We start from the raw sequence: 24,009 nt of genomic DNA on the forward strand, positions 1-24,009 counted from the left end.
ACTGATTGAATTATTGAATGAAAGCTATTATATTGTGGCCCATAGTTCAGAAAACAACTTCTTAAAAGTATGAGAAAAGATTATATGCACCATTTCTCCTGGCAATCCATAAGCATCCAACCTACCATAATATCAAAAGGAACAAGTCATCTTTTATTACTGCCTATTTTCAGATGGTAAATATCTCGTGGATGATAAGACATCAAGGACTGTTTTATTCCATAGTTCTGCCCTTTACCCCCTTTTACTAATATGTGTTGTTCCTTATTCTGCCATTTTGTTTTATGGTGCTTGAATAATATAGCCTTGATATTTTTTGTAATGATTGACTCAATGATAAGAATGAACCATTTGTAGTCTTCCCTGGGCATTACTTTGTTTTTACCTATATTTTGGATACGAAGCATTTTTAGGACTCCAGTATTAATAGTGTATACACTTTCTTTAAAAAATCATCCTTGTTATCCAAAAGTTTTTTTTCTGGCTGAATATATTGTTTTCCTATCATAAAATATACTGCGCAGCAAGAGGATAAAGTGGTGGAGTCTAAGGCAAGTACTGGCATTTCTGCAGAACAGCCACACAAAATAATGAAATCCTTGCACGATTTTTCTTTGGAGTTATTTTAAAAGAGTGGAAGGTGATGGGGAAGAGAGGTCAAACTGATAACAGTCTTGGAAGTGATTTGGAATCAACGTCACTTCACTTACAACTGCCTGAGACATCTATTTGAGGCATAACATGATATTTCTGTAATTATTTTACTTCCCTCTAATAACTGCACAGGAATAGGTTTGTTTCCCCAGTGAATAGCTCTGTTCAGAGCCTCTCCTTATCTTTATTTTCCAGGTTTCACTAGTGGTTGATATCATATGCATTCTTACAGGGAGACAGTGGGTAAATCCGTTGTTTTCCATCAAATCAAAGATTGCATACAAAAAGTAGGGCAGTGGCAGGTAACAAGTTTTGTTGAGGAAAAAAGGTGGAAAAATGGAAAAATAGCCTAATTGTTTCAGAGAACAAAACTCATAAAAGGTGGGCAATATTATTCAATATATAGTGAGTGTAATAGATGCCCTGGGCTTTATTGATCATGACCTGTTATGTTTGTCTTTTAAATACTGTTAGATTTTAGTATAATAAAATTTCTTCTGAAACCTAATAATCTTGTGAAATATTAAACTGTATTAGGCTGCTTTGAGATATAAAATCAAAATGTAAAATTATAAAATAATGATAGACATTATGCACTAATGCCCTTAGTAAAATGTATTTGGTATTGCAGGTTCGGATTACTGTTGTTAATTGCCTTGCATTTATGTTCTTGGCTCAAGACACCATAGAAAAAGAATAGCAGAGCAATTTAAGATAATTTTCTGGTTAAATTAGACATTGACCTAAATAAATGTAAGTGGATATTGTATAAATTGGAGAGTTATATTGAATATTACTTAATGTCTATACACCATGTATGGAAGCTACACAAATCAAATGTAATATGCTCATGTACTTTATTAGGTTTTCTAGGTATGCTGACATCGCTGAAGTAGAAAACTAGTACCAGGTTTAACATCCATTCATTCAGGGGCCCTGCCCAAGTTGTTAACGTTATCAAATGTTAACCTTTCTTTCCATGACAGCCATAATCATAATAAATCACAAATACAAAGTTTTGTTTTTTAAGTGTTTTCAAGGGACTTTTATTTATATTACCACTTTTTCATATAAATATATGAAAGCATGTCAAGCATAATATGTGATATGCATTCAGTAAATGTCCAGAGATTTTCCAAACCCTCTGCAAAGTGTGTTGACAGTTCACTTGGTTTAACGTGGCCCAGTTCTTTCCCCTAGGCTTCGACAGACACTGCTGCCAAAAGAACTGCTGAATAGCCAGCATCGTCACAGTACTGTCTACTTTAAAACTTAAAATGATTCTCTCCTGATGGTGGGATTAAAATCAAATGCCTCAATTTCACTTTGAAAGCCTTCTAATATGCCCCTCTTCATACTTGTGGGATCTCACTTCCCACTCTTTCATTCTGTATGCATCGAGGGTATGTGATTCTGTGTTAGGTTCTCCGGGGACACACAAATAATGCATCGTCCCTGCCTACAGGCGTTGGCAGTCTAATAGAGGAGGAAAAACACATGTAACTTAAGATTCCAATAAGTATCGAAAGTTTACGCGGTTACTGTAACACACAGGATTGAGAGATGACTTCAAGCTGGAAGAATGAGAAAAGGTTTTATGGAGGCAGTGGATTGGGCAGGAATTGATTAGGGACAAGGGAAAACACATTCCATTCAGAGTGAACAGACTTGGTAGATGCATGGAGTAGTTCCTTTGGCTAGATCATAGTATATACAACAAGAAATGGTAGATTAAAAGTGGAAAACATGTAATTCATGAAATGTTTTTTAGTGTTAGGCTTAGGTAGCTGAATTTTATCCAGAGTTGGTGGGTACTGGAGATCTAAGGGGCGAGTGGATTAATTACGTTCCTCCCACACACATAGAAAACAAGTAATTAAATACCATTCTTCTGTTTGGTTCCTACTCCTTTCCTGTTTCACTCTTAGTATCTTATATTTTCTGCATTTTGACAATATGACTGCAGGGTAGGTTATTCATATCTTAATTCAAAGTAGCCAGCACAGTTCCTAGTTCAATAAGTGTTCACTGAGTAAATGAATGGATGACAGATGGGTACAAGCTTGGATTAAAAAAATAAATAAATGACTGCTTTTTTCTAAATGTCTCCATCGAAAATTCACAGTATGGCCAAGAGCATATGAAAGCGGTATTTATGACAAGTATCATGTGAAGGCCAGGTAAATGCCCTCTGTTGAAGTTGGTCAGATGGCAGATACCTTCTCCTGCTTAGAGGATAGCCTCCTAATTGGTCACCCTGCTTTACTCTTGCTCCCATATAATCTTACCAGAATCAGCTTTGTGAACATAAATCAAATCTGTTCACTCCTTGTTCCAAACCTTCCAGTGGCTTCCTATGTTATTTAAAATAAAATCCTTCCCTCAGTTTACAATGCCCTCCATGATCTGACCCCCGCCCCCGACACTTCAGGCCTTTTCTTTTCCCATCTTTCTTGCTTTCCTTCACCCAGAAGACCTCCCTTCTGTCCCTCAAGGGTATCAACCTCATAACCTCCTTAAGACGTCTGCAACTGTTTCCTCTGCCTGGGTTGACCTGCCTCTGAGTCTTCACAGGCGGCCTCACTCTTATCCTTTATGTCTCAGCTGTGATGACATCTCATCGAAGAGGCCGTCTAGGACACCCACTGGGCTCTCATAGGATCTAATGCACCCCTTCCGCTTCTCATGCCCCTTCACCTTATAACTCTCTCTTTCTTGTTACCTGCTTCATAGCCGTTTTCATTATCATCTAATTCATTTACTTGTTCATATGTTTTTTCTATCTCCTGCCAGGTGAAATGTATGCCTGACATGGATAGATATATGTGATTTACTGCAGTGCCTACAGCAGAATTTAGTTTATGGTGGACAATAAATAAGATCCCTAGGTGGTGCAAATGGTTGGTACTCTACTGCTAACTTAAAGGTTCTAACCTACCCAGAGGTACCATGGAAGAAAAGACCAAGCGGTTTGCTTCCATAAAGCTTATAGCCAAGAAAACCCTATGTAGCCGTTCTATTCTGTGACACGTGGAGCCATCATGAGTGTGAATCGACATTACATCAGCTAACAACAACAGACAATAAATATTTGTTGATTCAACGAATGAATGAAAGTTTGTCTTAGTCATCTAGTGCTGCTATATCAAAAATATCGCAAGTGGATGGCTTTAACAAAGAGAAGTTTATTCTCTGACAGTACAGTAGGCTAAAAGTCCAAATTCAGGGTGCCAGCTCCAGGGGAAGGCTTTCTCTGTCAACTCTGGAGGATGGTCCTTGTCATTAGTCTTCTCTTGGTATAGGAGCATGTCAGCACAGGAACCTCAGGTCTAGAGGACACACTCTGCTTCCTGGCCTTCTTCTTCCCAGCCTGCTTCTCAGTGGCCTCCAGATCTCTTGTATTTGACCATTCTTGAAATTCGCTTTTAACTTGGCATGTGTGGCTCAGAAATACCTTGATTCTCCTATAACTCTGATGATTTCTCGTTTAGCTTTATTTTAGGTTGCTCTTGCTGCCACTTTAAAGATAAGTGGTTAACTTTATTGTCACCTATATTTGAATCCTTTTTTCACGGACTTTTCCTGTTCTTATAACTATATTTAACCCCAAGAGCCGGATTCCTGAGCTCTAAGTGTGTATCCCAAATGCCTGTGAAGACACTAGGCATTCCCTGTGATTTATGGTTAGTTCAAATCCTAGGGTTGTGTCCTGAGCAACTTATCTGAGCCTCAGTTTCCTCATCTATAAAACTGAGATCATATCTGTTCTGTAAGGCTCTAATGAGACAATATCTACACAGTGCCTAGCACAAAGCCAGCCACATGGGAAGTACTCAATGAAGGTTTGTCATCATAATCTCTATGAACCCCATTGATGTAGTCTTTGCCAATACCAGATACTTCTTGACTGCAAGATAATACGACTAGTGCTGTATGTAAAGAAGCTATATTTTCTGAATCATGCATTTAGTTATGTACTAAAATTGTTTAAACAAAATTCTACTCTGTATTTTAAGTTTGCATTGAAGTGCCTACTGTCGATTGACAAGGGAAAAAAAAGTCAGAAGATGGATATCAAAAAATAACATTAATGAGCTGCTAAAGCTAAAATTACAGGAACTTATGAAATTGGTTAAACATAAAAACCATTAAACTGTTTACTGAAGCTTCACAGATATACTGCAGCTAATGAGCATTTCTGCTATTTAAATAAGCCCAAATTGAACACACATTACATGGATACATAATTAGTCATGGCAGTCAAACACACATAGACTTACTTTTAAAGCTCTATTTAGGAACTCTTTTCCATTTGATTTATTTTGGTAATTAAAATATTTTTCAGTATTCACTTATATTTTAATAATATTGTTTTCACAAGTTGTATACTTTACCATTGGCTTCCTATTTGTTTTTATTTATGCTTTAAATGTAGCAAATGGTGATCTAATATTAAACATTTCTTAACTCCTTTCTATAATGGTTTATATCATTTCATGGCATCATTGGCCATTTTAGAAGTTTCTTTCACTGAGCAGTATACATAAAATATTATGATATCGTTTTTATTTTTCAATTTTTCATAATTATCAAGAAGTATTATACACCCAAAAGCGCATAGAATTATGATGATTATGGTCCAAATCAGATTAAAGGATGATCTATGCCTTCAAGGAATTTATAGTCTTAAGTAGATGGTGTCATTGAATATAAATAAGTAAATCAAAGTGCACCATTTGGGAATCCAACAGAGTATTCAAAAACAATCCCCATATTTTTTTCTTCAAGGGCACTGACCCCTTTGAGGATATCTCTTCCAGATAAAATGAAGTCAAATCTTCAAGGAGTTTAGAGTCTTAAATAGATGGAATTATTGCAGAAAAAAAAAAAAAAGCAAATTAAGATGAAGTGCTTGGACCATTTTAATTCTGAATTTATTATTTGGTCAGTTTAGGAAATGGGAAATAAACTCCCAGTAGAATGCTAGTAAAACAAAAGAAGTGTACACTAGCATACATACTTCCTATTGAACTGGGGGAAGCCTAAGTTTATTCTGAGGATGGAGGGGGCAAAAATCTGATTTGTCTTTTCACACAGCCTGAATTCTACAAATTATCCCAATTACAAATTATCTAACCATAGCAGTAGAGAAACCAAATAGTTAAATCAATTAAAAGTAATGAACCATGTGCCTATTCTGTGCCCTAGTCAGAGTGTTTGCCACTGTAGGAGCTTTTTATAATTTTTTACCCCACAAAGGTAAATTTTGGTAGCCTTTTCACAAGGAGCTATCTAGTTGTGGAAGTAAGACCAGTAAGAAAAATAAGCATTTAAGACAGGATAATATGAGTGCTGAATAAATGGAGGAGATTACTGTTACATTTTTCAACTGGATGACATTTATTGAGATACTACTGTATGCCATGAATATACCATGGACTGCCAAAGGAATGAACAAATCTGTCTTAGAGGAAGTGTGGCCAGAATGCTCCTTAGAAGTAAGGATGGCAAGACTGCATCTTACATACTTTGGACATGTTGTGAGGAGGGATCAATCCCTGGAGAAGGACATCATTCTTGGTAAAGTACAGGGTCAGTGGAAAACAGGAACACCCTCAATGAGATGGACTGACACAGTGGCTCCAACAATGGGCTCAAGTATAATGATTGTAAGGATGGCACAGGACCTTGCAGTGTTTTGTTGTGTGTTACATAGGGTCGCTGTGAGTCTCAGAACCAACTCAACGGCATGTAACAACAACAACTACGTGCCAATTATTGTGCCAAATACTGGGGAAGGAGCTGACTCAGGTTAAGTAGTGTTAGAGGCAAAGCAAATAATTGAATTAAAAGTCACAGAGTTGCTTAATTAGATGCCTCTAGAAAAAAAAAAAAAAAAATTTTTTTTTTTTTTTTTTTAGAAGGTATGTCAGGATAATAAGGAGTGAATCGGAAACCCTGGTGCTGTAGTCCTTAAGAGATACGACTGTTAACCAAAAGGTTGGCAGTTCAAATTCACCTGGTGCTCCTCGGAAACTCTATTGGCAGTTCTACTCTGTCTTATAGGGTTGCTATGAGTAGGAATCCACTCAACGGCTTCGGGTTTGGTTTTTTTGGTCAGCTTTAATAGGAAGGAAAAATAAAAGGTTTGGAAGAGATGATTTAAAGGCTAAATTAGTAAAAAGAAAAAAAAAAAAAAAAACCGTTGTGTTGGTCTTAATAGGCAAGACTAGAATACTTTGATGTCCTTTCAGCTCCCACTTGCTTCATTTCAGTTACGCCCATAGTCCTCAGTGGTGAAGCTTTGAGAGACTGCTCTTGGCCCATTCACCCTGGCTTTCTCTTGCTATTACACCAAGAATCAGAGGCAAGGAGGGCTTTAGAGTCAGAAATGACTGGATTCAAATATCGTCTCTGCCAGCTCTTAACTATGTTTAGGATGATAATACCTTAAAGAGTTGTTCTGTTGTCGAAACGAGATGTTGTGTGGAAATATCCAGCATTATACCTGTCACATACAAGGGATCAATGAATACTGGTTGTGTTTCTTTACATTCATTGGATGAATATGATATGTATGGAGTACAAGAACTAAATTGGAGCTAGTTTCCATTGGATAAGGTGGCGGAATATGGTGACTGACTGTATGCTGAGACAATCTGAGAGAGAACCTTCAAATATTATGCCAAGACTTTTAGGCTCTCTTTCTGGGTCAGTTGAGAAGTGGGAATAGGAAAAGGTAGCAATGAAAATTAAAAAGTGATCTTGCAGACAGGAAGGCAGGCAGGGAGAAAAGGAGAAAAGTAGAAAAGTGTTATATCATGGAAGGCAAGAGAAGAGATTTCTGTGAGAAAGAAATGGTCATTTGTTAGATGTTGCTGAGAGATAATTGAGGGCATGCTGCAATAAGGGTAAGGTGAGCAAGGCTCCTCCCTGTACTCATTCTGCCCTGAGAGTGAAAGGTCTCCTTAAATTTTGGTCCTTAGATGCCGTACTCACCTCACCCTAGTCCTAGTCCTGGCCCTGAAACAGGAGTCGCTGAGTTAGCAAACTGTAGATAACTAATCATCTTAATGAAAACAGCTTTAATGATGCTTTGGGAGGCAAATGAGAATCTGGAATAATTTAAAAATAGGAAAATACTGTACATGTTTGAGTGCTTATTGGAAACATCTAGTGAGAGGGAGTGACTGAGAATAGAGAAGATAGAGGATATGACCTAGGAAGTAAATCCCTCCCAGAGGAGGAAATAATTGTAGGTCTATGTGCAGGGACTGGCCACTGATAAGAGGAGGCATAATTATTTAATAGGAAGGAAAAAAAGCAAGCTCACTAATAAAAAGTAAATGGTGAGGACCTAGTTGGGAGATCCAAAGGAAGTTTATGAAATGGGTTTTGGATGCAGTGATTTGGAAGGGGCAGTAGATCATCCAGGTTGGAATCTCTGGTAAAACCAAACCAAAAACCCACTGCCATCGAGTCGATTCCGACTCATAGCGACCCTATAGGGCAGAGTAGAACTGCCCCACAGAGTTTCCAAGGAGCGCCTGGCGAATTCGAACTGCCAATCCTTTGGTTAGCAGCCGTAGCACTTAACCACTATGCCACCAGGGTTTCTGAATCTCTGGTAGGCAGCCTGAAATGTCAGAAGAAAATTCAGAGCCAAAGGAAGAGTTTGAGGTAATTCTCATAGGGGTGAGGTTGTAGGGACAGGATGACTGTAATTTCTGACGGAGTGTAGTAGACTGATTATTTCAGAACCAGAAAGAGGAGGACAAGGCAGTGAGGAGGAACTGGAGCCCCCAAAGAACAGTTCAAGATAAGGATAAGGAAAGCCTGGATAGGGTAGTCTTTTGCAAATGAAGGGAGATATTTTCAGAATGAATGGTGATTCAACTACTGAATGCAACAGAAAGACAAAAGGAAGGAGGACTGAGATTCCAGAATTTGGTGACCAAGGAGATCCTATTGTCCTTAGAGGAACAGACTGTGGGCGGATATTTGTTGATTAAAAACTAGGTGGTCAGTGCAAACTACCCTAAGATCTTAAGGTAAGGGAATATGTAGACTAGCAGTGAAAAAACAGAACTATGTCAAAAGCTTCTTGATATGCCATTCTGCGATAAAGATAAGTACTTCAAAACTTCAATCTCTACGAAAGGTGAAAAAGCCAAAAACCAAACCCAATGCTGTCGAGTTGATTCTGACTCATAGCGACCCTATAGGACAGAGTAGAACTGCCCTGTAGAGTTTCCAAGGAGTACCTGGTGGATTCGAACTGCCCACCTTTTGGTTAGCAGCCATAGCACTTAACCACTACACCACCAGGGTTTCCATGAAAGGTGAAATAACATAATAAATACAAATGGTAATAAATTTTTAAATAAAACCCAACTGTGATAGTATTGGAAACCCTGGTGGTGTAGTGATTAAGAGCTACGGCTGCTAACTAAAAGGTCTGCAGTTCGAATCCACCGGGTGCTCCTTGGAAACCTTATGGGGCAGTTCTACTCTGTCTTATAGGGTAGGCATGAGTTGGAATCAATTTGACGACAATGGTTTTGGTTTCTGGGGATGATAGCATTGATTTATTCATTTATCCATGTTCTAATGTCAAAATCAAAATTTTTCAAAAAAGTAGGTGAGAAAACAGGAAATGAGAGGGCAAAGCAAGAAATACAATATGCTAAAGAGAGTTGGTTTTCACTGGCTAATTCTTTCCAGAAGTAGACACCCAGGTCCTTCTTCCTAGGCTGTCTTAGTCTAGAAGCTTAGCTGAAACCTGTCCTCCATGGGCAACCCTGCTGGTATCTGAATACCAGTGTCATAGCTTCCAACATCACAGCAACATACAAGCCCCCAAAGTACAACAAACTGACAGACACATGGGGGAAGTCCAAGCTGCACCGAAGGCACTGGCAAAAAACAAGGCTCCAGGAATTGATGGAATATCAATTGGGATGTTTCAGCAACTGCATGCAGTGCTGGAAGTACTCACTCATCTATGTCAAGAAATATGGAAGGCAGCTTCCTGGCCAAATGACTGGAAGAGATCCATTTTTATGCCTACTCCCAAGAAAGGTGATCCAACTGAATGTGGAAATTTTTGAACAATAGCATTGATATCACATGCAAGATATAAAGATCATTTAAAAGCGGCTACCTGGTGGTGTAGTGGCTAAGTGCTACGGCTGCTAACCAAGAGGTTAGCAGTTCAAATCCACCAGGCGCTCCTTGGAAACCCTATGGGACAGTTCTACTCTGTCCTATAGGGTCGCTATGAGTCGGAATCGACTCGACGGCAGTGGGAGTGGGTATCAACAGGGAACTGTCAGAAATTCAGGCCAGATTCAGAAGACAACGTAGAACCAGGTATATCATTGCTGATGTCAGGTGGATTCTGGCTGAAAGCCGAGAATACCAGAAGGATGTTTACCTGTGTTTTACTGACTTTGCAAAGGCGTTTGACTCTGTGGATCATAACAAATTATGGATAACATTGGGAAGAATGGGAATTCCAGAATACATAATTGTGCTCATGAGGAACCTGTACAGAGATCAAGAGACAATTGTTCAGACAGAACAAGGGGATAATGAGTGGTTTAAAGTCAGGAAAGGTGTGTGTAAGCGTTGTTTTCTTTCACCATACCTGTTCAATCTGTGTGCTGAGCAAATAATCTGAAAATCTGGACTACTTGAAGAAGTGAAGAAGAACCAGGCATCAGGATTGGAGGTAGACTCATTAACAACCTGCTTTATGCAGATAACACAACCTTGCTTGCTGTAAGTGAAGAGGACTTGAAGCACTTACTAATGAGGATTGAAGACCACAGCCTTCAGTATGGATTACAACTCACCATAAAGAAAACAAAAATCCTCTCAACTGGACCAGTAAGCAACATCATGATAAACGGAGAAAAGATTTAAGTTGTCAAGGATTTCATTTTACTTGGATCTGTAAGGGAGAGAGAGCTTGCACTTGGGAAAGAAAGAGAGGAAATGATCTCTACAGGGGTCCCTGACTTGGCAGTTAAATGTTAACAGGGGAAGAGGGAGGGGGAGAGCTTGCACTCCAGAAAGAGAAAGAGGAAATAGTCTCTACAGGGGTCCCCGACTTGGCAGTTAAACATTAACAGGAGGAGGTAGGAGAAAAGGGTATAAAGCCCTAAGAAAACGACTTTGTACAGGGCACTCAGACTCTCTCTGTCTGAGTAGCCCGCTTGACACTCCCTGGTCAAGTGTGCTTTTGCTACTAACCCTCTGCTAGCTAACAAACCTCTGCTTGCTTTGCACTATTTGTCTCAGTGTTTGAATTCTTTCCTACACCGAAGACAAGAGCTGAGGGCATTTTCTCTGCTAAAAGATCCACAATCAACACGCATGGAAGCTGTTGTTGTTGTTCTTGTTAGGTGCCGTTGAGTTGGTTCCAACTCATAGTGACCCTACGCACAACGGAACGGAACACTGCCCAGTCCTGCGCCATCCTTACAATCGTTGTTATGCTTGAGCTCATTGTTGCAGCCACTGTGTCAATCCACCTCGTTGAGGGTCTTCCTCTTTTCCGCTGACCCTGTACTCTGCAAAGCATGATGTCCTTCTCCAGGGACTGATCCTTCCTGACAACATGTCCAAGGTATATAAGACACAGTCTCGCCATCCTTGCCTCTAAGGAGCATTTTGGCCACACTTCTTCCAACACAGAATTGTTCGTTCTTTTGGCAGTCCACGGTATAGTCAATATTTTTTGCCAACACCACAATTCAAAGGTGTCAACCCTTCTTCGGTCTTCTTTATTCATTGTCCAGCTTTCACATGCATAGGATGCGATTGAAAATACCATGGCTTGGGTCAGGTGCACCTTAGTCTTCAGGGTGACATCTTTACTCTTCAACACTTTGAAGAGGTCCTTTGCAGCAGATTTACCCAATGCAGTGAGTCTTTTGATTTCTTGACTGCTGCTTCCATGGCTGTTGATTGTGGATCCAAGTAAAATGAAATCCTTGACAACTTCGATCTTTTCTCCGTTTATGATGATGTTGCTCATTGGTCCAGTTGTGAGGATTTTTGTTTTCTTTATGTTGAGGTGTAATCCATACTGAAGGCTGTGGTCTTTGATCTTTATTAGTAAGTGCTTCAAGTCCTCTTCACATTCAACAAGCAAGGTTGTATCATCTGCATAATGCAGGTTGTTAATGAGTCTTCCTCCAATCGTGATGCCCTGTTCTTCTTCATATAGTCCAGCTTCTCGTATTATTTGTTCAGCAAACAGATTAAATAGGTATGGTGAAAGAATACTACCCTGACGCACACCTTTCCTCACTTTAAACCAATCAGTATTCCCTTGTTCTGTCCGAACAACTGCCTCTTGATCCATGTAAAGGTTCCTCATGAGCACAATTAAGTGTTCTGGAATTCCCATTCTTCTCAGTGTTATCCATAGTTTGTTATGATCCATACAGTCAAATGCCTTTGCATAATCAATAAAGCCATGGAAGCAGCAGTCAAGAAATCAAATGACGCCTAGCATTGGGCAAATCTGCTGCAAAGGACCTCTCTAAAGTGTCAAAAGCAAAGCTGTCACCTTGAAGACTAAGGTGTGCTTGACCCAAGCCATGGTATTTTCAATTGCATCATAGGCCTGTGAAAGCTGGACAATGAATAAGGAAGACAGAAGAAGAATTGCTGGCTTTGAAATGTGGTGTTGGCGAAGAATATTGTATATACCATGGACTGCCAAAAGAATGAACAAATCTGTCTTAGAGGAAGCACAAACAGAATGCTCCTTAGAAGCAAGGATGGTGAGACTGAATCTTACATACTTTGAACAGGTTGTCAGAAGGGATCAGTCCCTGGAGAAGGACATCATGCTTGGTAAAGTACTGGGCCAGCGGAAGAGAAAGACCCTCAATGAGATGGATTGACACAGTGGCTGAAACAATGGGCTCAAGCACAACAAGGATTGTAAGGATGGCGCAGGACCAGGCAGTGCTGTGCATGGGGTTGGTATATGTCAGAACCGACTGGGCGGCACCTAACAACAACAACAAAGAGAGTTGGAGATGATAATTGAAGTCTTGGGAATAGGAAGACCTGCACTCAAGGGTACTTTTCGAGAGTTTTACAGAAGGAAATGGTGAATCTTCATTGTGGTCTTCATTGTGTTTATAGAATAGCATAGTGATTAAAAATACTTCGAAGCAGAAGGGAAATGTGAAGCAAAAGCTCGTACCATACGGACTTAATTCTTAGTTGAAGGCATTCTCCGATTCTGTCTCTTCCTTACTCCAGATTATTCTATTTAAACGTAACTGTGATATCCCAGCCCTGTAATTAGAATTTATTTGATCTTGCTGAGATTTTGCTTTCAGCTCTGAGTTACTCAGATTACTGCCTCAGCTTTTGTTTCATTGTGCTTTGGTTCCATTGGGTAATAGGTTATGTAAAATTAAACAACAAGCACATAGATGAATTCATCTGTTTTCAAGATATCATTTTATTATAAATGTTGAAAATATCTTCCCCCTCCATTGTTTTTTAACACTTCAGACTCTCCAAAGAATATGACTAATCCTCCTTCATTATGATTTCTGTTGTATTGTTTTATTGTTTATGGAGAATTAATTTATATTTATGTACTAAAATATAACATTCTTGACATCTTTTTATAAATACCGAGAAATATACTTGTCATGTGCGTGTGGGTTTCTCTTCTACATATATGACAGCACAGCTACATCAGTTTAATTGACCTTGGCAATCTGCATCTGCTGGTGATGTGTCCCTGAGGGACGGTTTCTGCAATTTTAAGCTGTGGCTTATTGAAGAATTTGTGTCACAATACAATTAAGTCTATATATATAAAAAAAAAAAATTGTGCATAACATTAAATCGACTAAAAGTTCTTATTTCAAAACCATTTCTTGTTATGAAGCTACCTCAGAGTGTCTTTGTTTTTTAAATAAGCTCATTTCATCATAGTAGTAATTAAAGCAGAAAATTAACATAAATCTTGAATGTTTGGTATGAATTAAGGATGTTTTAGTTCTTTTTAAAGACTGCATAAAATTCTAGGCATCGTATTGTTTAACACATTTCTCTCCCACTTGCAGCATAATATAGACTGTAAATAAGCACATTTGGGGGGTTCTCTTTCAAGTTCTTTTTCTGTTCAACTATGAAGCCACTGACAATATGCCATAGTCTCCATCAAGATGCAGTGTCAGGAAAATCAGTGGGAAAACTGTATAACCATAACAGGAAGTCCCTTTCTCCCTTTATTTTGTGAACAATAAATTAAAAAAAATACAATTCATATGTTAATATTCATTTGACACTTCATAGGAAATGGCAAGCAATTATTTGGTTTGCAAATGTAAATATACATTTTTCATCCACTTATGCTTCCATACTTTCCAAGCTGGTTAAAGGCAGAACAGAAGATACGCTTTGGAGATTTATTTCATGGCATTCTAAGTTAAATATACTAGCAGAGATATAAGAGAGCTGTAAGGAGTTTATACAAGGACAGTACCCTATGAGGAGGATGAAAGCCTTCCACATCAGAAGCAGCTAAAAAATGAACTCCTTCATGGCAAGTTATGAATAAAATCCACATGAATTTTTGTTTTCACTGAAATCTTGGTTTTAGTTCTAAGATAAATACTTTGGAGTTTAAAATATATGGTTAAATTATGAATTGACCGTATTTTAAAACCCTCCAAAAAAACCAAACCCATTGCCATCAAGTAGATTCTGATTGATAGCAACCCTATATTTTAAGAGAGTAAAATTATGGAACATATTTTGGTCCAAAATAAGTTTGAAAAAAGTTTCCCATATATATATGGGAACCCTGGTGGTGTAGTGGTTAAGTGCTACGGTTGCTAACCTAAAGGTCGGCAGTTCAAATCTACCAGGTGCTCCTTGGAAACTCTAAGGGGCAGTTCTAGTCTGTCCTATACGGTCACTATGAGTCAGAATCGACAGCAACAGGTTTGCTTATATATATAGTTGCTCTTATTAGATGTCGTTGAGTTGGTTCTGACTCATAGTGACCCTGTGTGCAGCGGAACGAAACGCTGCCCAGTCCTGCACCATCTTCACAGTCAATGTTGTGCTTGAGCCCATTGTTGCAGCCACTATGTCAATCCATCTTGCTGAGGGTCTTCCTCTTTTTCGCTGACTCTCTACTTTACCAAGAATGGTGTCCTTCTCCAGGGACTGGTTCCCCATAATAACATGTCCAAAGTACATAAGATGAAGTCTCGCCATCCTTGCTTCTGTGGAGCACTCTGGTTGTATTTTTGAAAGATAGATTTGTTCATTCTTCTGGCAGTCCATGGTGTGGTCAATGTTCTTTGCCAACACCATAATTAAAATGCATCAGTGCTTCTTCGATCATCCTAATTCATTGTCCAGCTTTTGCATGAGGGCATTGAAAACACCAGGGTTTGCGTCAGGTGCACCTTAGCCCTTAAAGTGACTTCTTTGCTTTTTAACACTTTAAAGAGGTCTTTTGCAGCAGATTTGCGCAGTGCAATGCCTCGTCTGATTTCTTGACTGCTGCTTCCATGAGTGTTGATTGTGAATCAAAGTAAAAAGAAATCCCTGACAACTTCAATCTTTTCTCTGTTTATCATGATGTTACTTATTGGTCCAGTCGTGAGGATTTTTCTTTTTTTTTATGTTAAGGTGTAATCCATACTGAAGGCTGTAGTCTTTGATCATCATCAATAAATACTTCAAGTCCTCTTCATTTTCAGCAAGCAATGTTGTGTCATCTGTTTATTGCAGGCTGTTAATATACACAAACACATATATACGTATATATGTATATATATACTTAAATAAACTCTATTGTGCCTATAGAAGCAGATCCTAACCCCTTGATGCTTAAGTTGTGATGTTGTGATGAATAGTCAGTCATTCACGCACTGGATGCTTGGGGCCATTTTAAAAGAACATTCCTAAGTTACTGTAGCATTTCTTATATTCATATTAGTTGTCCATGTTCTAGTTTTCCAGTGATTTATCATAATCAGTTGCTTGGTTATAGCCTTACCATTACCTGCTTGACTCTTCATTGCATTTTCATATTTATTTCTGGGAAGAAACTATAAATGTGTTAAACTTGAAGTTCTCCAGAAAGAGAAGTGGAAAAATTGAGTAGAGAATTTTCAAAAGGAGGCTGAGATAATTTTTAATATGAAAGATCCCTAAATATTTTAGAATATAGTATCAAAGGGTTGTTTGATTATTAGAAATTTTAGTTGGATATTACAACTGATAAAGATAGTTTAAACATTTGATGTTCAGGTCTAGGATAACAAATTAAACATTAAGAAAATTGTAAATTTAAAAAAAAGTACATAATTACATATGAATGTGTAGTGACATATAATAACTCAATGTGTGTACACTGGAAATCCTTTCGTCCTGTGAATAGTGCTTTTGAATTCACAAATAAGTATTTCTAGGGCTACACATGATGTTGATGCTAAATATATATTTTTTAATGCAGAAGTTGCTTCCTAAATTTATAGTAATTTCTCCTATTTATTGAGGTACTTGAAAGCACTCTAATATTAAAGGGAATTATACTGTATATATTTTTGCATATAATAAGAAATTATAAAGCGTATTTCTCAAGAACATCAATTTAATTCAGCAAGTATTTATCCAGAACCTACTGTGTGTACTTAAGGGTACATTCTGGCTTTGTGAGTTCTTAAGCTTATATAATTAGAGGGCTCCTATTTAAGGTGAAAAAAGAATATATATATGTATACATATATATATATATGTATACATATATATATATATATATATCTCTTCAAACCAAACCTGTTGCCCCTGTTGCCACTGAGTCAGTTTTGACTCACAGCAACCCTATCAGACAGAATAGAACTGCCCCACAGGGTTTCCAAGGAGCGCCTGGTGGATTCAAACTGCTGATCTTTTGGTTAGCAGCCCTAGCTCTCTCTCTCTCTCTATTTAAAAATTACGTACAGGGTCTTAAAAGAGGCCCATGAAAGTGAGGGCTCCTGAAACTTCAATAAAGTCACAGTATATACGTCTTTGACTGTAATAGATGCCATGGAGAATCAAAGATAACCTACTTTGTGCAAGCTTACTTTGCACAAGCTTAACGCTTAGGAATTTTCCTGTGAAAAACAAGATAAACATATAAAAGGGCTTGGATCTTTTAGTGAAATAATTTTGAATTCTTTCTCATTTAAACATTGTTTATTTCAGGTCTCTATATTGGGCAAAGTTAGATCAAATATTTGAGCAAATAAGGTTATTTCTTATAGAATATAATTATTTTTTACCCCTTGTCTATATACATAATGCTTGTTATGTAAACCATTCAATGATGGTATGTTACAGTTGCCATTATTAAAACAGGTTGAATTGAGCATTGCGTTCACTATTGACTGGCTTGCAACTCAAGCAGCTGTCAGCAGCTGGTGGTGATGATCTGTTATGCAATGGGGAACAAACGATAAAGGCCTCTTTTCATGTGACCTTTAAAGACATGAGAAAAACCTTCTCAAAATGCCATTCTGCATTGAAAATAATTGCATGAATATTTAATTTCAGCCTCTATGAAAGGTGAAATAACGTAATAAACACAAACAGTGGCAAATTTATAAATAAAACCTGAGTATGATAGTGGTGATCTATCTGCTCATTCATTTATCTGTCAATCGAATTGAGTGTTTCCTGTGCCCCAGGCACTGTGATATGCTGTGCGGTACAGTGGTGAGCATCACGGACATGTTCCTGTTCTCGAGGACCTACAACCTTGTGAGGAAAGCATGATCAACAGTAGTCTTTTAGCCGTTTTCTATAGTTCTTATATTCTTTAACTAAAAAGCTAAATGTATATACCTAAGCTAATTTTTGTGTCTTTTTTTTTTTTTAATTCTTGTTCAGAAGAAAATGGTTTTAGATGACAGAATAACAGTTTGTACACTTGGGTTATTTTATTGTTTACTTGATTCTTTAATCTGTTCAAAAGTAACTTTTCTGTGTCAGGATCTCCCAAGCTCTTTTCCTTTAAGTTGTCATTTCTCTTTTGAATTGAAATCTAGAGAGTTCCCTTAGTTTGTCCTCAGGTGCTGTATTTATAAACCATGGCATAATACCTCAAGAAAACATTGGGCTGTAATCTTTATCCTAAACACTGGTTCACTTGATTCATCATATAGGGTGCCCTATACATTTCTTCATTCCTTGTGTTTATCAACTCTTTCTCTAATCTACATCTTTTTATTGCTTCCAAATCTGAGGATCATGTTTCCAGTCAAAATTTCCTGTATGTACTGCCAGTCCTCAATATTTTCAGATTCTATATTTGTGAATTTGCATATTTATTAAAATTTATTTATAACCCCAAAATAAATACACTGTTTTGTGGTCATCCTTAGATATGTGCACAGTGGCAACAAATTTGTATTGCCTAACACACACGTTCCCAGCTAAGGCCGAACAAGGCAAAGCTCTACCTTCTTGCTTCAGCGCTCATACCATATAGACAGGTGTCCTTTTCACAATCTATTTTAATGCCATGTTTTTTGCATTTTTGTGCTTTTTGTTGGCGATTTTGTTTGAATTGGCTGCTAAGTACATCTACTCCTCACTTACGGACATGGTTAGGTTCCAAGACTAGATCATTATGAGGAAATTAGCATTATGTGAAAATGGATTTTCAGTTGGTAATAAGGAGTTTAATACATATTATATGGATGTCAGGTACACTGCAATTCATGCTGGCACCTGAAAATGAGATATTTCTATGAACATGCAATCATTGTGAGAAATGCAACTTCCAAATAACACACAAGAACACAGAAATATACTTTTACAAGGCTCACCTTGATGTACAAAAGCCAAAGGAGACAAAAATTTTGCACAGTCACACCTCCAAGATACAGCATCTCATACAATACTCTGTGAAAACAGTAATTTGTAGCCCACACTCATTTCTTGCATCTCAGTTATATAGGTCCCAGCCTGCTGGCAGCACATACTATAAGTGGGTCAACAGCTTCCCAATAAACCTGAAAGGTGGAAAATGTTGGCAGTGCTATATGTTCCACTGGTCATGAAAGGGTATTGTTAGATGTACATCGTTAATGCACAAAATAGTCAAATAGCAATTGTAAATGTGAAATGTCAGATAATGAGGTAATCAATAAGTGAGCAGTAGGTGCGTAACGCTGAAGTGCTGTCTAGTGTTCCTAAGTGCAAGAAGACTGTGATGTGCCTTACATAGTAAATATGTGTGTTAGATAAGCTTCATTTGGGCGTTAGTTATAATGCTGTTGGCCACGAGTTCAGTGTTAATGAATCAACAATATATATTGAATAACTTATCTTTAAACAGTAACACACTTAATAAGATTATATATTGAGCAGTTGATGGAAATGTTGTGACCAGAGGCTCACAGGAACCTAACCCTGTATTTTCCCTAGAAGCTATGGCTTAAATGGCTTAGTATATGCTAATTTGTTGTGATGACTTTAGAGAACAAAACTACCATGAATAAGAAGAATGAACTGTATTTTTTTTTTTTTTAAGGAATTCAACCTCTCCTTTTTCCATGACACTTTTAAACTCACTGGAACTCAGCATATTTGGCAAATAATTTAAAAATTCATTTACAAAGTATTTTCCACAAGATACTAATCGTAGTATTTGCATATGTTGATATTTACAAAACAAATAAAGCAAAAATTGGCTATATTCCTCAGTCCATTAAATTCTTTAATACTTAATGAAATAATTTGATGAAAGTGTAGAAGACTTTGTCTTGTATTGTTCTATAAAACATTTTGTTATGGAAAGAATAGATTGACCATTGAACCAAATCCATGATATAACTTAGACCTGTAACACACAAGGAGCAAGTCTGGGATCATACAAGGAATAACAGATTTGGGGAAAATATAAATAAATAAAATTTGGAAGATACATTTTATATGTATTTAAGGAAGTATAATTTCCTTCTTCATGGGTCCATACTTCTTACACAGAAATTTCAGGTCCGAAACATTGGCTGAACCCGTGGTATTTAATTGTATATGTAAAGTGCATTTCAAGGGAGTTGGCTAAATGAATACACTTTGTGCTGTTAATGCAGATATTTCATTAACTTTCCATTTTTATGGTTCATTAAAAGCGGTTGCTTGAATCCCTAGAATAGTAATTAAATCATAATTTTTCTTAATTTTCAAACTATTATTATGTGATATACAGATTAGTCATTGTCTGTTGTCTTCCATTTTTTTTTTTTTTTCAGTAAAAGAAGCCTTGAGTCCTATAAAGTTTAACAAATGGGATCTCCCAGAAGTAGATCCAGAAACTATGCAAACCAGCGAACCATGGGTATTTGCAGGTGGCGATATTGTTGGTATGGCTAACACTACAGTGGAATCGGTGAATGACGGAAAGCAGGCTTCTTGGCACATTCATAAATACATACAGGTAGGAATTTGCTGTCAATTTTCAGTTCATTTTTTCCATAGAATAAGTACTTTTTCATTCATTTTTGCTATATACCCATATGAGCATTTCTATTCTAATATATATGTGTGTGTGTGTATGTGTAAGCATATGTATATGTATGTATATATACAGAATATCTCATATACATATTTACCTGGGTAAAATAAAAATTGTGGAATGGATAGTAGAACTGTTTAGTTGATTGAGAATTCATTATGCATTTTTACCAGTGAAATGACATGAAGTTCTTGGTCCTGCTCTATTCAAAATATTCATCAATGGCTTAAAGACATAAATGACACATTTGTCAAATCCAGATGGTACATAATATGATAGGAGATAGAACCAGTATTCATAATGATCTTATCCATTTCCCAAATTCTATGCGCCTTAGTGGAGAGAGGAAACGCTGGTGGCATAGTGGTTAAGTGCTATGGCTGCTAACGAAGAGCTTGGCAGTTCGAATCCTCTAGGCACTCCTTGGAAACTCTATGGGGCAGTTCTACTCTGTTCTATAGGGTCGCTATGAGTCGGAACCGACTTGACGGCAGTGGGTTTGGTTTTTTGGTATTTTTTTAGTGGAGAGAAAATAAATATTTTTATGATTCTAGTTGTACTTTTTATAAAAGTTACTTCATTTTATAATACCAGTGCAAAATGTAAGAATTATAAAATTTAAAGTTAGTCATATGCTGGTACAGTGGCTGCATAATCTAATGAGAAGAAAACCATAAATACTAGATCTCTGTGTTATTAGTTATTGACTAATTGCTCTGTTTTCTTCTGGCTCTATAATTTAATTATAAGTAGGTACAGTGATGTTTACATGGAATAACTCAGGAAAAGTTTGCTTTTGTTAATAAAATTTGTATCCTTTCTTTCCTTTTCAGGAAAGGCTCTCACAACATGCCTTTCTGCTGTCCTTCTTTTGGCTTCGTTCGTTTGTTTTCCCTAAGCTAACAAGATTTACTTTGTCTTTGATGTTTCCTTGAATATTTTCTTCCTCTTTGCCACACCATTTAGTCTATTGTAGTTGTCCCCCTGCTGTTTTTATAATTTATGCTGGACCTTTTATCGACTAGGTGGAACCTGAGCTTGGTACTAATTGGATCATGTTTCGTTATGCTCAATTTGCCTCACCCCTGGCATTTTTCAGTAGGGGGCCTTGAGATTTGGGGGTCTGAGCTAGAGCATGGGAGCCCTGGTGGTGCAGTGGTTAAGAGCTACGGCTGCTAACCAAAAGGTTGGCAGTTCGAATCTACAAGCCCCTCCTTGGAAACTGTATGGAGCAAGCTCTGTGCTATAGGGTCGCTATGAACTGGAATTGTTTCAACGCAAGGAGTTTTTTTTTGGTATCGGTTTGGGCCAGAGTATGATGTCCCAGCAATTTAGGGCTCTAGGGATGGGCGTAACCAGCCTGTGGGCTTTGCATAGAGACAAAGATGTGATTTAGGAAGCAGTATTTTGAGAAGATATCAAATCTAAAATTAAAAGAAAATTTTTAATTAATCATAAATCAAAGAGACAAGGCTATGCAAAGAAGGAAAAAACAAATGCAGTTTTAACATACAGAAGCCTGGGAACCAAGAGGAGACATCAGAGATGCAGAGGGAGCAGTTCAAGACAGCTCTTGGTGGACAGTCTCCTTCTTTGGCTCCTTTCGTTCTTTCTGTCCCCAAACCTGTCTATCAGCCTGTATTCTTATTTTACACTTGTTTTCATCGCATTGTCAAGTCTCCCAGAGGCACCTTCTGCATAACTCCCTAATCTATATCTCCAGTAGGACTCTCTCTTTCATGATCCAGCTGTCCACTGGACAGCCTTGCATGAAGGTCTTACTCGTGCTTCAAATTCAGGGCTTTTAAACCAAACATGGACTCCCAAACCTCTTCTCCCTCCAATATCCAATACCTCCTATTCCCAACTACAAACCCCATAAATTAGTGGCCCCGAGCTTCTATACTACTCAGACTGATACAGTTTTCAAATTCAACTTGGGACCCAAAATAAGACTGACTGACAGCTTCTTATATTAGGAACAGCATTAAAACCATCGAAACACGAAACTATAATATTTACTAATGTATATCAACAGGACTTTTTTTTTTATTAACTTTTATTGAGCTTCAACTGAACGTTTACAAATCAAGTCAGTCTGTCACATGTAAGTTAATATACATCTTACTCCTTACTCTCACTTGCTCTCCCCCTAATGAGTCAGCCCTTCCAGTCTCTCCTTTCGTGAAAACTTTGCCAGCCTCCAACTCTCTCTATCCTTCCATTCCCCCTCCAGACAGGAGATGCCAACACAGTCTCAAGTGTCCACTTGATATAACTAGCTCACTCTTCATCAGCATCTCTCTCCACCCACTGTCCAGTCCCTTTCATGTCTGATGAATTGTCTTCGGGGATGGTTCCCGTCCTGTGCCAACAGAAGGTTTGGGGACCATGACCGCCGGGATTCCTCTAGTCACAGCCAGACCATTAAGTATGGTCTTTTTATGAGAATTTGGGGTCTGCATCCCACTGATCTCCTGCTCCCTCAGGGGTTCTCTGTTGTGCTCCCTGTGAGGGCAGTCATCGATTGTGGCCGGGCACCAACTAGTTCTTCTGGTCTCAGGATGATGTAGGTCTCTGGTTCATGTGGCTCTTTCTGTCTCTTGGGCTCTTAGTTGTCGTGTGACCTTGGTGTTCTTCATTCTCCTTTGATCCAGGTGGGTTAAGACCAATTGATGCATCTTAGATGGCCACTTGTTAGCATTTAAGACTCCAGACGCCACATTTCAAAGTGGGTTGCAGAATGTTTTCATAATAGAATTATTTTGCCAATTGACTTAGAAGTCCCCTTAAACCGTGGTTCCCAAACCCCCGCCCTTGCTCCGCTGACCTTTGAAGAATTCAGTTTATCCCAGAAACTTCTTTGCTTTTGGTCCAGTCCAGTCCAGTTGAGCTGACCTTCCATGTATTGAGTGTTGTCCTTCCCTTCACCTAAAGCAGTTCTTATCTGCTAATTAATCAGTAAAAAACCCTCTCCCTCGCTCCCTCCCTCCCTGCCTCGTAACCACAAAAGTATGTATTCTTCTCAGTTTATACTGTTTCTCAAGATCTTATAATAGTGGTCTTATACAATATTTGTCCTTTTGCCTCTGACTCATTTCGCTCAGCATAATGCCTTCCAGATTCCTCCATGTTATGAAATGTTTCACAGATTCGTCACGGTTCTTTATCGATGCATAGTATTCCATTGTGTGAATATACCACAATTTATTTACCCATTCATCCGTTGATGGACACCTTGGTTGCTTCCAGCTTTTTGCTATTGTAAACAGAGCTGCAATAAACATGGGTGTGCATATATTCAACAGGACTTTTTATGAGAAAAAATACGAAGGACATCGTCTCAGAGTAAGTGATACTTCTCAGTGAAGCACAGTTGAAAGATTTACCCTGGTGTGTGCTCAAGCATGTGTGTGTGTGCATGTACGCACACACACATTTTTCTCATGATAAAACAGCACTGATATACACACCTATATTCACAAACTAAGTTTTGTTTTATTACTTCATTTCTCTTGTATGTATCTGGTCAATTCTACATCTGTAAAAACTTCTTCATACACTTATTTCAGTTTATTATTTTTCTTGTTGGGTTACAACTTTTGGTTGACCATCTATCTCACTTACCAGTCTGTCAGCTTCTTGAAGAAATGAAAGTAGAATTGAGAGATAATAGGCTACTGTGCTAGGCCGCTGGAAGCCCAGGATGTGAATTTGGTTTGCAGGAGTAAGAATGGTGGAAGGAGCTAGATGCTGAAGTGAACTGAAAAGTTTATATTGAACAC

General features: G+C 38.0%; 1 protein-coding gene across 1 annotated transcript in view; it reads left to right on the forward strand.

The window, feature by feature from the left end:
- Window positions 1-24,009, forward strand: part of DPYD (dihydropyrimidine dehydrogenase) — a 972,677-nt gene that overhangs the window by 423,368 nt on the left and 525,300 nt on the right. Inside the window, exon 12 of the mRNA XM_010598084.3 lies at window positions 19,962-20,146. Coding sequence (XP_010596386.1) covers window positions 19,962-20,146 — 185 coding nt within the window. The remainder of the gene's footprint in view (window positions 1-19,961; window positions 20,147-24,009) is intronic.

Source organism: Loxodonta africana, chromosome 3 (genome assembly GCF_030014295.1).
Source record: "Loxodonta africana isolate mLoxAfr1 chromosome 3, mLoxAfr1.hap2, whole genome shotgun sequence".
Lineage (NCBI taxonomy): Eukaryota > Metazoa > Chordata > Mammalia > Proboscidea > Elephantidae > Loxodonta > Loxodonta africana.